This window comes from Candoia aspera, chromosome 1, assembly GCF_035149785.1.
Source record: "Candoia aspera isolate rCanAsp1 chromosome 1, rCanAsp1.hap2, whole genome shotgun sequence".
Taxonomy (NCBI): Eukaryota; Metazoa; Chordata; class Lepidosauria; order Squamata; family Boidae; genus Candoia; species Candoia aspera.
This window is the reverse complement of record NC_086153.1, coordinates 118,587,022-118,598,830: the sequence shown is the minus strand read 5'-3', so window position 1 is coordinate 118,598,830 and position 11,809 is coordinate 118,587,022. Positions and strand designations below refer to the sequence as shown.

The 11,809-nt window shown below is 45.8% G+C and overlaps 1 protein-coding gene across 3 annotated transcripts; it reads right to left on the bottom strand.

Annotated features, from left to right (window-relative positions):
- Window positions 1-1,473: 1,473 nt before the first annotated feature.
- On the bottom strand, window positions 1,474-9,473 carry TENT5A (terminal nucleotidyltransferase 5A). Of its 3 annotated transcripts, none has more exons than XM_063312689.1 (3): window positions 8,986-9,473; window positions 6,043-6,606; window positions 1,474-4,900 (listed from the first exon to the last, which is right to left on the bottom strand). In XM_063312689.1, exons 2-3 carry the CDS (start codon window positions 6,490-6,492, stop codon window positions 4,121-4,123), a joined length of 1,230 nt encoding a protein of 409 aa, XP_063168759.1. In that variant the 5' UTR covers window positions 6,493-6,606; window positions 8,986-9,473; the 3' UTR covers window positions 1,474-4,120. The 3 variants fall into 3 exon arrangements, with proteins under 3 accessions (XP_063168759.1, XP_063168775.1, XP_063168766.1); XM_063312705.1 differs by having other exon boundaries at window positions 9,075-9,473; XM_063312696.1 differs by lacking the exon at window positions 8,986-9,473 and adding an exon at window positions 6,980-7,312.
- Window positions 9,474-11,809: the final 2,336 nt, after the last annotated feature.

Genomic DNA, 11,809 nt, shown 5'->3' with positions numbered 1-11,809 from the left:
GTTTGCAGTGCCATGTCCAGCCCATCCTAGCACGTGTAGGCTTTCCAAAGTTTAAGTAGTTGTAATAATAGCAAACAGAAAAAAAAAATGTATATCGATGTTGGATTTTGTCCATTGCAGTGGGAACTAGAAAGTCATCCCAAAACCAATTAAACAAAACAAAAAGGAAAAAAGAAAAGAAAAAAGTGCTGAATATGCCATTAGATATATTTCCTTCTCTGTCTCTTTTCCTTTACACGTTTTTAATCTCCACAAACTATTTAAAGCTTTCTCTGAATAAGAGCCTTCAATAATAATATAACTTGCATATAAAGCATTTTACAATAGGCATTTATAAGGTGTGCATGAAACTTTGTGCAATACCTAGCAGCAAGTAAGTTTTAAAGCCTTTAAATAAAATGAGTTATGAAAACAATAATCCTGCTGGCATTTTTTTATTGTCTCTTAGTTTTTGCTTGTTTCCTTTCAAAGAATTTGTTTCATGTGTGCATATTTCGGATTATATACAGTACAACTTCACTGAACAACTTGGGACTGAAAATAACACTTCCAATCATTTGAGGTCCACACAACAGACATGGGCAAATAAGATTTTCAAAATATCCAATATTAAAATTATTATTTTTTTAACTCAATAGAATACAAAATCTTACATTCTTCTTTTCTCTTTCCAGCCACTGTCAAACTAAACGAAGTTCAGATCCTCCATGATTCAGAGTTAATTCACTGGAACCCCAATCAATTTAGCTATAAATGAGACATCTTAAATTAAGCACTGCAACAACTTTTAAAAATCTGAACAAATAGTACAGGATCCTAAACAGTATAAAGCATTTTCTTCTGAAATGATTAGTCCATCAAAATTAAAAAAGGAAAGTGGGTATTGCCAAACACTAAAAAGAGCTATGTATGCCCCCACCAAAACTAAATTGTTTTGAAAATACAGGTTTTAAATTCTTTGACCAGCCAGTCAGACACCTTCTCCTAAAAGCCCCTACCAGTTACAATGACATTCATTAGTATAAATGCGTGGACATGTCTGTAGGCTAATGAAAATCACAGAGCTCTTGAAGTAGAGAAAAAAAATAATTGCTAGGATTTTACCACATGCATTTGCTGTAAACAACAACTAAACTATGGCATATGGTACAGAGTGTGGGGTGGGGAACCTGTAATGCCTGGACTAATGATTTTTTTAAAAATGGAAAAACTACTCCAAGGGAAAATATGTAATATACTATCAGCATTTTATAGCTAAGGTCCTGCCAGTGATCCCCAACCCCTTGCAAGAGAGGATGACTCATTTCTTTGCAGCAAAATAGCTGCGGTAAGGAAAGGACAAAACCACATTACCAGCTGATCCCATTTCCCCAGCCTTCAGCTCAGCTTCAACCAGGAAGACCTTGTACAGTTGCAGCAGGCTTCCACCCCACTCCACGCCACCGCCGCCCCCCCCCCCCCCCCGCCCACAGACAGGCTGGACTGGACCCATTCATTATTCTGTTCTGGATGGTCATGGGAATGAGACAGACAGTAAGTGAAATTCTGATTTTAAACAAATGCATCTCTCTTTTCATTCACCACAGATAGGACTGAGTTGACAAATACAGGCATTTGTTTATAACTGAAAACTGAACAAAATAAGCTTTAAAAAAAAAAGGCCATACCTATCAGGCATCAAAAGGAAAACAAAGCAAAGGTGAGCAAAGAGTGCTTTCGAGACAGAACAAAAGATTATTCCCCACAGGATTCACAGAGAGGACGCACAAGTACACACGGGGATCCTATTCAACTAATGCAAAATCATTGTAGACGTAGGAAAAGCCTTAACTTAAAAATTAGTAAAGGAAAATATATTGCCAGTAACTTTACTGGGACCAAGGACAGATTATCTGGTTAGCAATTTACTAATCCTTCCATTATAAATATTTTATCTTGCTTTACCACTGACAGGGATACACCTAGATAACCTCTGATTGTACAAGTGTTAAAGGCCTTCCTCCATCTCCTCTTCAAAACTGGAAATCTCAGATCATTAAAAGGGGGCAAGGCAGGCAGGCCAGACTCCAACACAATTTTTAAAGCAGGCCAGAAACCAGGCGACTGGGAGTTCTAGTCCCGCCTCAGGCATGAGAGCAGGCTGGATGGCCTTGGGCCAGTCCCCCTCTCTTGGCCCAACTCACCTCACAGGGCTGTTGCTGTTGTGGGGAAAATAGGAGGAGGAAGGGGTATTAGGTATATTAAGTAAATAATGCCGCCCTGAGTTATTTATAAAAATAATAAAGGCGGGATAAAAAATCTAAAAAAACATCCACAGATAGGTTCATAAATTAACTAACTTAAAAGACCTCTTAACTCTGCATTTGAACTTTGCAGTTAGATTTCATTTCCTTTTAAAGACCAGTGGCTGGAGGAAAAAGAACAGGAAGAGTCAGAACTCTTCTGCATGATAATCAATGCAAGGAGGATGGAAAAAGGTGCAGTAAGTTGATTCCCAGTACTTCACTTGCCTCTTTGGAAAGCAAAAACTATTCCTTTTAAATAAGATACAATATTAAGCTGCAAAATAGTGTGTGGCAATCAAATCACACACACACAACATGTATGGTTCATTTCACATTTACTAATTTATAGTGGTCCTGGAATGCACAGTGCATTCTGCTTGCCTTTCAAAAGAAATATTAATCATACGTATTTAAATCACCAAGTAAAACAATATTTAGCAATGAGGGCAGCCATCTGTTTGAGCCACATTGCATTTGGTATCTTACCACATCACAGAGGCATGCAGTCAAGGAATTTGTGAACTGAATATTAAAACCATATTAAAGTACAATTAAGAGAAAAGTGAAGTTCTGTCCAGTTATGAAACCCTATGGCTCACAAGTAGCCCAATTAATTATTTTTATCACTGGATTCCTATTTCATTTAGGACTCATTTGTTCACCCAGATTTTTCTGGTGTGGGAATCTCTGCAAGGTGCCCTCAAAATCATATCCTGTCGCAGACTGGAACACACACTATAGTTCATTTAAAACATTCCTTAACGTTGCTACATTTCCCTACCATGTTTAAAACGTGTGAATATATACATATAACATGTTATACACACACACAAAACAATCAACACACACATACACTTGCATACCAAAGACTGCAGGACACCAACAATACAACCTTTATATAGGTCTTTGCAAGGAAAAAAACAGGAATATCCTCCACCATGTATTCACAAGCTTATTTTTTTAGTTTCTTGTGTCCCTGATAAAAAACAAAATGCAAGATTAAGCCACAAAACTATATTTTTTCAACTTCAAATTTTCTGAAGGCATCAGGCACTTTTGTTTAATATTTGTGTATAATAATAATAATAATCTACCATGTCCTCCTCTTTACTAGGATAATTTATCTTTGGTCCTAAAGCATACAGCTGGTTTTCTTGCTTTTCCACATTTTTTTTTAAAAAATGCGAAGCATGCACACAGCTGGAAATAATGAAAATTGCCACAATCCTTCCCATCCCCGCCCTTCTTTTAGTACCCACCTCTTCTCTTCTCTTGAGCAAGCAGTTTCTCTTAAGGCAAGCTATACATTCCATGGAACCCTCCACTGGCAGCACTTCATGCGTGCTCCAGAGCGAGAATTCCAAAATACATCTTATTCCAACGTATCTCTATTTTGCATCTTTTAATTCCTGAAAGCACGTTTAGCTTTTTGTTTTGATTCCTCTTCTTAGGTTCCTCTCCTTTTTTAATTTCAGTTTTCAGGTTCCATTTAAAAAATAAAATAAAGCAGGCCTCCCAGCTTTCCCTCTGCCATAGCTATGGGAGCAAGCATTGCCAACCCATATTGTCATCAACCATTTCCCCTGGGTTTACTTCAAGGGGATCTAGTTGCTCTTCAAGACAGGCTGCATACTTTGGGGTGGAATCCAATAGCATTTGGTTCTTTTCTAAGTCTTGCTCAGTTACACTAGATAGAAGAACCCGCAACTTTCCTCAAACAAAAAAGGTAGCGCAAATCACGTTGCACTAAAAACACCCCATTTTTAAAAGTGGAAAGCCACCCTCCCCCTTAATTGCTTGCTGGAAAATGATGCTCCCCAAGTCTATGAAAACTGTTAGTTACAGGGCAACCAAGTAGAGTAAGTGTGCTGCTGACATGGGAACATGGGCTGAACCTGAGCAATATAGTAATTGCTGAAGTTAGCATCAGCTACGTATGGGGCCGGCTGGTAGTAGCAAGTGACATTGGCTACGTTGGGAATGATATTTTGCTCAGCCAGCACCCGGAGGGCCAGCATGGTGATAAGATTTAAAGTCTGTCGTCTCTCATGTCCCATCAGGCACACTGTGCTCTCATTCACCACACCGTGAAGGGTCATGAGATAGTCGTACTTGCGGTCCTCGAGTCCCACAAAGTGGTTCTGCAAGTAGGACTCCAGCTTGCGCTGCTGTTCTCCAATGTCTGAGAAATCAATAAAAAACCTTGAGCACATATATCTCTGGAGGGACTTAATCTCCGATTCAGAGGCAGCCCTGAAGCCTCTGACCAGGAGGTTGCAGTATTTAAGGAGACCACCTCCCCTGATCTCTTCTGGATTTCTAGTTGCAATTATCTTGTTACAAAGGTGATCAAAGGCTTCTTGGAAATCCCCATAGACGCTCTCCCCAATGATAGTCGGGTGAAAAGTTTCGGCCATTGGGTTTTCAGAACATTCATAGAAAAGAAGGAGAGAGTCCAGCTTGATCTGAAAAGAATCTACGCTGAACTCAAACTGCCTTCTCAGAGAGTCCACAAATTTCAGCTCCACATTTTTGCCACTGTTGTTGGATAATGAGATGAGACTCCATCGGTCTGAATCGTTGCAGACTTTCACCATTTTCTGTACGTAGGCCTCCTGCAATTCGAAACAAATACCACCACCACCACCCCAAAAAAGAGAAAAAGAAGAGAAGAGAAGATCAGGAAACTAGCAATAGCACTTCCTCTTTCGAGCTTTCATTTGCACTTGATCCCAACTCCACCCTGCCTCCCCAGAGCTCAGGAAAACAAGAGAGTCAAGGTAGGCCGACTTAGTATGTCGTCTGCAGACAGGCAGTGGCTAAAGATCAGTGAGAGGGGACTCATGCCATGGTAAATGCACAAAGGCCATGTTCTGTGCAAAGATTTTGTTTAAGCTTTTCCTCCTACGATAGAATAAATGCATAGAAAGTAACAACAGTGGAAGTCTCTTGGAAAACTGCAATTAAATTATGGCAAAAATGAGGGTGATAACACACTGCTTCCCATTTTTACAACTTTAAAATCAAAGATTGTTTTATCTTTTGGAGAAATTGGGAAATTTCTAAGTAAACTTTAAGCATATACCCTGCCCTCCAAACCAAGATCATTCCTGCAGAGTAATAACTTAAACCAAAGGTTGTGGATGGTTTCCAACTTCTATTAAAAGGCAATTTGGCTTCAGTGAACTTCTTGAGCATTGCAAAAAATACTTAAACATAATGTAGTGACAGTCAGTGAGCACTTCCTCCAAAAAAAGATTTGTGAAGATCTGGGAACAGAGACGGGCTCTCAAAATCCTTAACTAAATCTCAGCATGGTGTTATTGGAGCACTGGAGGGCAGGGAAATGGAGGAGCACTGTTTCCCTCTAGTGGGCCCATCCACAACCCAACTAAGGAAAGAAATAACTGTAATTAAAACAACTTAGCCCACAGAAAACCAGGGACTCTAAACAAGCTCAAATACTTTGGTTTAACTCAGCTATGGACCAGGGCTATAATTAAAGTATATGGATCCCCCTTGTCTTCTTAAGCAAAGGAGAATTAATAGTTGGAAGAAGCCAATTAGAAGATGGTGTTGGCAATAAGCATAAGCAAGAGACAAGTGCATTGGTGCACCTTTAATCCTTCCTGGGCTCTCATAGGGAGTGCATTTTTCAATGCAAACTAAAATAACTGATGTGTCGACCTTATTCTAGGCTCACCCTCTTCTATATAAACTGGCTAGCCTGCTGGGACCGGGGGCTCGTTCAATTTACCTTCAGGGTGAGTGGGGTGATCTTCTCCTTGTTAACCCCATCCGGCAAGAAATCCAAAAGGCAGTCCAGGACCACGTCTTTGACTGTCTGGAACTCCGCCTCGCCTTTCAGATCGGCGCAGAAGATGAGGTCCAAGTCCTTGTAACCCAGGCCGCTATCCTGGTGCAAGACGTGGCTGGCCGCCGAGCCGTTGAGCCGCACATCGCGCACGCCGATTCCTCGCTCCTCCAGGCGGCTTCTCACCACCTTCACAATCTGCCGCGGCTGCATTTCCAGCGTGGGGAAGTTGCCCCGGCCGTGAATCGGGATGGTTTCACTCAGGATACAGTCCAGGCGCTGCACTTGCTCCCAGGTGAGCACATTGCAGCGGCTGCTCTCGCAACTGCCCCGGCAGGGCTCCGGAGGAGCCTCGTTTGAGCTGCCGCTAAGAACGTTTTCCTCGTCTGCCATGGTCCAGCTTAGTCGTTAGGGTGGTGGGGATGTGTGGGGGGGCTTTAAACGATACAGGCAGAACTAATGAACAAAGGCACTGTTTCCTTTTCAAGGCGTCTTCTTCCTTCGTTCCTAGCGGGGGTGGGGGGTGAAAGAAATGCAAAAACAAAATGAATTACAGCTGCGATCCTCAAGCGTGGATGATCGCAGCCGCTTTTCTCCGCCCCCTCCCATTCATCGAACTCCCCCGAGTTTGCAACTGCGTTGAGAGACAAAGTGAAGCTAGCGCCGCCGCCCCCCCAGACTTGACGCTGGACCAGGGGACAAATATCTGAACCCATGCTCCCTCCCCCAGCTATCCACCGGTACACACACCCGGGCTTTCTCTCGACCACCTGCCGAATGTATGTATGTGTATGTACGTGACCGAGCTGCCTCACTAACGGACGGCGGGGAAGCACGGAGAGGGCTGGAGGGAGAGAGAGAGGGACGGGTGTGCACCTACGCGCAGTTGGAGGAGCAGCCTAGCCTGGCGGGCAAAGCTCACTCTGGGTCCGTTATTTATGGAGTTATGTCCCGTGGCCCGCGGTGCGTCCGCCAGCGAGCCCGATTCGCTGCTCTCCAGAGAGCTGTCCCCGCTCGCTCTTCCGCCGCCAGGCTATTTGCTACTTCTGCTCGGAAAACGTTCCCAGTCGTTTTTTATATGGGTTTCTTTTCTGGCTCTTCCGGGGCTCCGAATCGCTCTCCGCTCCCCACGCCCCTCTCATCTGCATATGGACTCTTCTTCTCCCACTTTCCGACACGCCCATTTCTTTGCTTAAACAGCTGCTTTCTACGCTTTTCGTAGCAGCTTTTGCTAAAGTTGCTTCCTCCGCCTTCCCCCCCCCCGCTCCCTTCCCCCAAAATAAAAATCTCTCTCCAGCGGACGGGGAAGAAAGGTGAAAGTCCGAACACGGGAGATTCTGCTGGAACTTCCTGGAAGCAGCTGCCCAGAAAATCTGCCAGCAAGGGGGCCGGGGGCGGTGGGAGTCCTAAGAGGGCCTGATCTTCTATCGTCAACCAGGGATCCTCAGGAAGGGGGGGTGGAGGGGTGGTCCTCACAGCCAGCAGCAAAAGCATGTGGAACATTCCTTGGTTCTCCCTGCGGAGCGCGCGCTTTGCAACAGCGCGGAGCTGCAGAACAGCCCGTCTCGCGGGGGTGGAGGAAAGAGACTTGTCCCTTCCGAAAGCCGTTCTGAACCTGAATTATGCAGTACTGGCTGGAGTTAGCATGGGGCTGGCTGGCAGGAGCAGCAAGGGGCACTGGCTAGCGGTAGATGCTAGCGGTTGTCTTTTCCCATGCAAGACACCACCACCCCCGTCAATGTAAAGGAAAGAGTCAGAGGCTAAACGGTATACAGTCAGGAAATGGGGCATTCTTCTCAGGTACAAACGAAGAGTAAAATTCCCATGGAAGTTCCTAGGAAAAAGAGGGGACCGGGAGGGAGGAAGGAAAAACAAGTTCTTGGTCGTTGCGCACTTGCTTCTTTATACAGGGAACATTTAAAAAAAATCCAGACCTACCGACATCAGCTAAACAGAAACAGATAACCCATGGATGGGGGGGGGGGCTGGTCTGCACCCCTCTCAGCATATTTTGCTGTGTGCGCGTGTGTTTTCTCTACACAACTGAAACAAGGGGCATCCTGGGCCAGAGTCACCCAAGGGATGTCTGAGGTTTCTGACTTCTGATAGATCTTGATAGGATGCGGATACTGCCGATCACCCAACTCCAAATGACATTCCGGTGGAATCCCAAATTATTAGCTCGCAAGAAAGGAAGGGTGGGGGTGGGGGTGGTATGCAAGGCGACTTGGGACAGGCCTCTAGGAGGGAACAATTAGATACTAATCGTGACGGAGGAAATGTCTGGGTTGGAGCTTAAAAAATGGAAGTTGGCTGAGATGTTTGTTATTTCCTTTAAAAAGAGTTTGCTGCTACAGACGATAGAAAGAGCAATATAACAATAAAATAATTGGGGTAGCAATTTACTAGACCGACCTTTCAGTCGGCCAGCAAAATAGTTCTGAGAGTCAAACGCTGGCGCATCTTCTCACAGAGAAAGGCTAACCCAATTTAAACAGTCGCCTCCGCCGCCTTCTCCCCATGGCATTTATTTTCTGGAACCAACATTCCTGCCCACCCCGATTTAACAAGTTAGTGGACAGGGCTGAGCGCCAAACAGCAAACCGGGCAGGGAAGAAAAGGACACTATTCAAATAGGTCACGCAGTTTACGAAGCGTTTGCACAATGCAAATAAACGGCGCAGAATAGAACATTAGGCAAAAGTCTGCTTTAATAGCAGCGGTTACCTTTTATTACTATTAAAGGGGTTTTTTTGTTTTTGGTTTTTTTTACAAAAACCATAATTAATCTAATCTACTACGCAGCTGAGAAGATTACTAAGAAAAAAGTTTCCAATTGACTATGCATGCACCGGGGGCGGGGGGAATGAAATACAGATAACTCACTTTTTTTCCTGCAATGTCAGTCTTCAGTACGCAATCATGCAATGGCCTGAGCATTAAAGAGTTAAAGCGCGGTATTCGAAGGACTCTACCTGCGCAAATCCAAATCCTCTTTAAATGTTGATACGCAGGACTTGAAAGGCATGACAGAGAGGAAGGTACGTGGCCGCGGCGTCGTGCATAGATGAAAAGGTGGCTGTCACGCTTCCCAAGGAAAGATGAAGGAGACACACACGGCCGATAAAAAGAGGGGGAGGTCAACCCAGCAGCTGGAAGAGCAGTAATAGGAGTGGGGTGCAACGTCACGGGTCCTGACGTCCCAGCAACAGCTGCAGGGCGATTCCTGAGACCTGTGATGTGCGAAGAGCTTCGCCAATCACCGCTGGCTTGGCCGTGATCATTTATTTTCCTGCCTTCAGGCTCCCAGGGTGTCGAGCCAATTGGAGACCTTCTTGGGCGAACGTAAGCCTGCCAGATCTGTGTGAATGAGCTCTGCGCGCGGAGGAGGGGGAGAGAGAACCCGCCCACGTACGGGTTCTTTAGCTGTTTCTTTAGCGAAGCTGAAAGCTTCCGCGGTTGAAGCCTTCCGAGGCGGGGATAAAGGAGAGAGAGGAAGGCCCGGTTTCCTTCCTCTTCCCGAGAGTCCCGTCTTGGGATGGGGGGTGCTCACGGTTGGGGCCAGCGTCGCCCAGACGAGACGGACTGAATTTGCCTTCCGAAACCCCGGGAGGTGTTGCCTGTTTTCGCAATAGGGGAGCAATGGCGCGCCACCGGTTAAGAGGCGCTGCCCGAGAATACAGCTGGGTTTACTAGATTCAAGACTCGGTGGGCCAGGCGCGCGCAGCAGATTATGAAGTGCGGGTAATGTGCTAAAAGCAATGGTTAACCTTTGGCTGAGGTTCAAAGCCTGCCTGGGCCCCCTGCGCAACCGTAAGAGGCGGAGGAGGGGGTGGCTGTCGGCAGCTGCTTGCTCCCCGGGCGAAGGTTTGCGTGCTCTTTCCAGCAGGTTTGCACCCGCTCCCGGCCCAGAAATAATATCGGCTATATTTTCGGTTTAATCCCGATTCACGTTATGTGCCGTACGCGGAGAAAAGGGAAGCAGTGGATGAGCCCAGTGGCTGCGTCTGCCCACTTCGTGTTAAGACCTGGTTGCTTAATCACAATCGGATTCAAACGATAAGCAATGAATCTAGGATTATAAACTAAAAGTCAGTTCCTACAACACGCTAAACTTTTGATTTTAATTCGGCGTGTCTTGTGAACCATCGAAGTGGGGCGGTGGTAAAGACGGGGCGCAGTGAAGTAAAAGCTGCCCAAATAAGAATTCGTATTTGGTGAAAATGCAAAAGACGACGAACGGCGTTTCAGTCGTTAGTACTCTGGACGAGGCACACAGCACCTGAGTAAAATCCTTCGGGTGTCTCAGCCACACGGATTGTTCTTCGTGGAATTGCTGCTTCGGGTGCCTGATGACACAAGCTGGCTTGCCAGCCCAGCCCAGAAGGCATTACATAAAAGAGAAGGCTTACGTGCTCCGCGTCCTCCTGCCTTAGTTTTCACTAGCAATCTTTTAGGAGTTCTTGTACATTGTCCAAAAGCTCTTGTACACTGAAATGGAATGAAAAATCGACAATGTTCCGCTTTCCGTGGCGCCCCCGCGCACGCTTCTTCGCGTGTTCAGCTCCCGCCCTCTTCCAAGGTAAAAAGACCGCGCTCCCTCATTAATCACCACGCGAAAGTGTCGTGGAAAATGGTAAACAGAACTGGGTATTTTCGGCAACCGCCGCCTCACCATGTTCTCCCACTCGCCCCAATTGGGCTTAGAGAGACTTCGGCTTGAAAAGAGTCGTTCTCGGGAGTTCCCAACTCCGCCCCCCGCCATTTCAAATGACACTCCTTGAAGGAGCAAGACTGGGGGTAGCGGCATTTAATGGGAGAGATTAATTAATTAGTCGCCCCGGGGCTAGCAGTTTCCAACAGCCGTCTCCAAGCTAAGAGAGTTTCCCCAGAGAAGTCGGGTTAATCTGCTGCAGCAAAATCAAAGATCTGCTAACCATCAAAGACAGCGGTTGAAACTGGAAGTCTCTCAATCCAATTGCCTCCGGTGGCCTAGGGGAAAGTGGATCGTGCGCCCCTGCTGGCAATGCGCGCGCAGCAGTCGCGGGGAAGAGTGGCACGCGCTGCCAATAGTTTCGCCCCATAGATTTACTCCCGTATAGGTGTGCGCTGAGGTACAGGTTGTGTGGCAATGCTGCCCCCTGCCGGCGGAGAAGCAAAGTGCAACTCGGGCTCGGCCTCCGCTGCCGTGGGCTGGGGGACGCTATCCCCGCAGCATCTCCTCCTTTGCTTCAGAGTTGGTTCTACCGCCCAAAAACCATGGGCAGGGACTTAGCGATGTTATCCTTTATTTTTAAACTAATCTAAATGACGAAAAACTACCAGGAAAGAAAAGAGAACATGTGGAAGAAAAATGCAGAGCACCCCATCAAAAAATGGTGGTGTGGGCGTTTAGGGTGCTGTGAATTTTGTAGCAGCGAGACCAAAACATTTATCCAAGACTGTGGGGAAATGGTGGTCTTTGCTGAACTACGTCTCCATGCAGCCGCAACATGGCCAATGCTAAAAGTTGTAGTTCAGTAACATCTGCACAACCACAGGTTCCCCTTCTTTAGCTAAGGCACAGCTCCCTACTCATCCTCTTGAGATATTTTTACACGGAATCTTTCAATTCCTCCATTAAGTCACAAATTACATGGATGTGCACAACTAAAATCATGAATCTCTGTTGTCTAAGAGCACGGAACTGCGGCTCCTGTAAGCCCTATAA

Coding starts and splice junctions, on each gene's coding strand:
- TENT5A (XM_063312689.1), bottom strand. CDS start 6,492: ATGGCAGACGAGGAAAACGTTCTTAGCGGCAGCTCAAACGAGGCTCCT. Junction 4,901..6,042: donor TCACCCCACTCACCCTGAAG/GTAAATTGAACG, acceptor TTCGAATTGCAG/GAGGCCTACGTACAGAAAAT.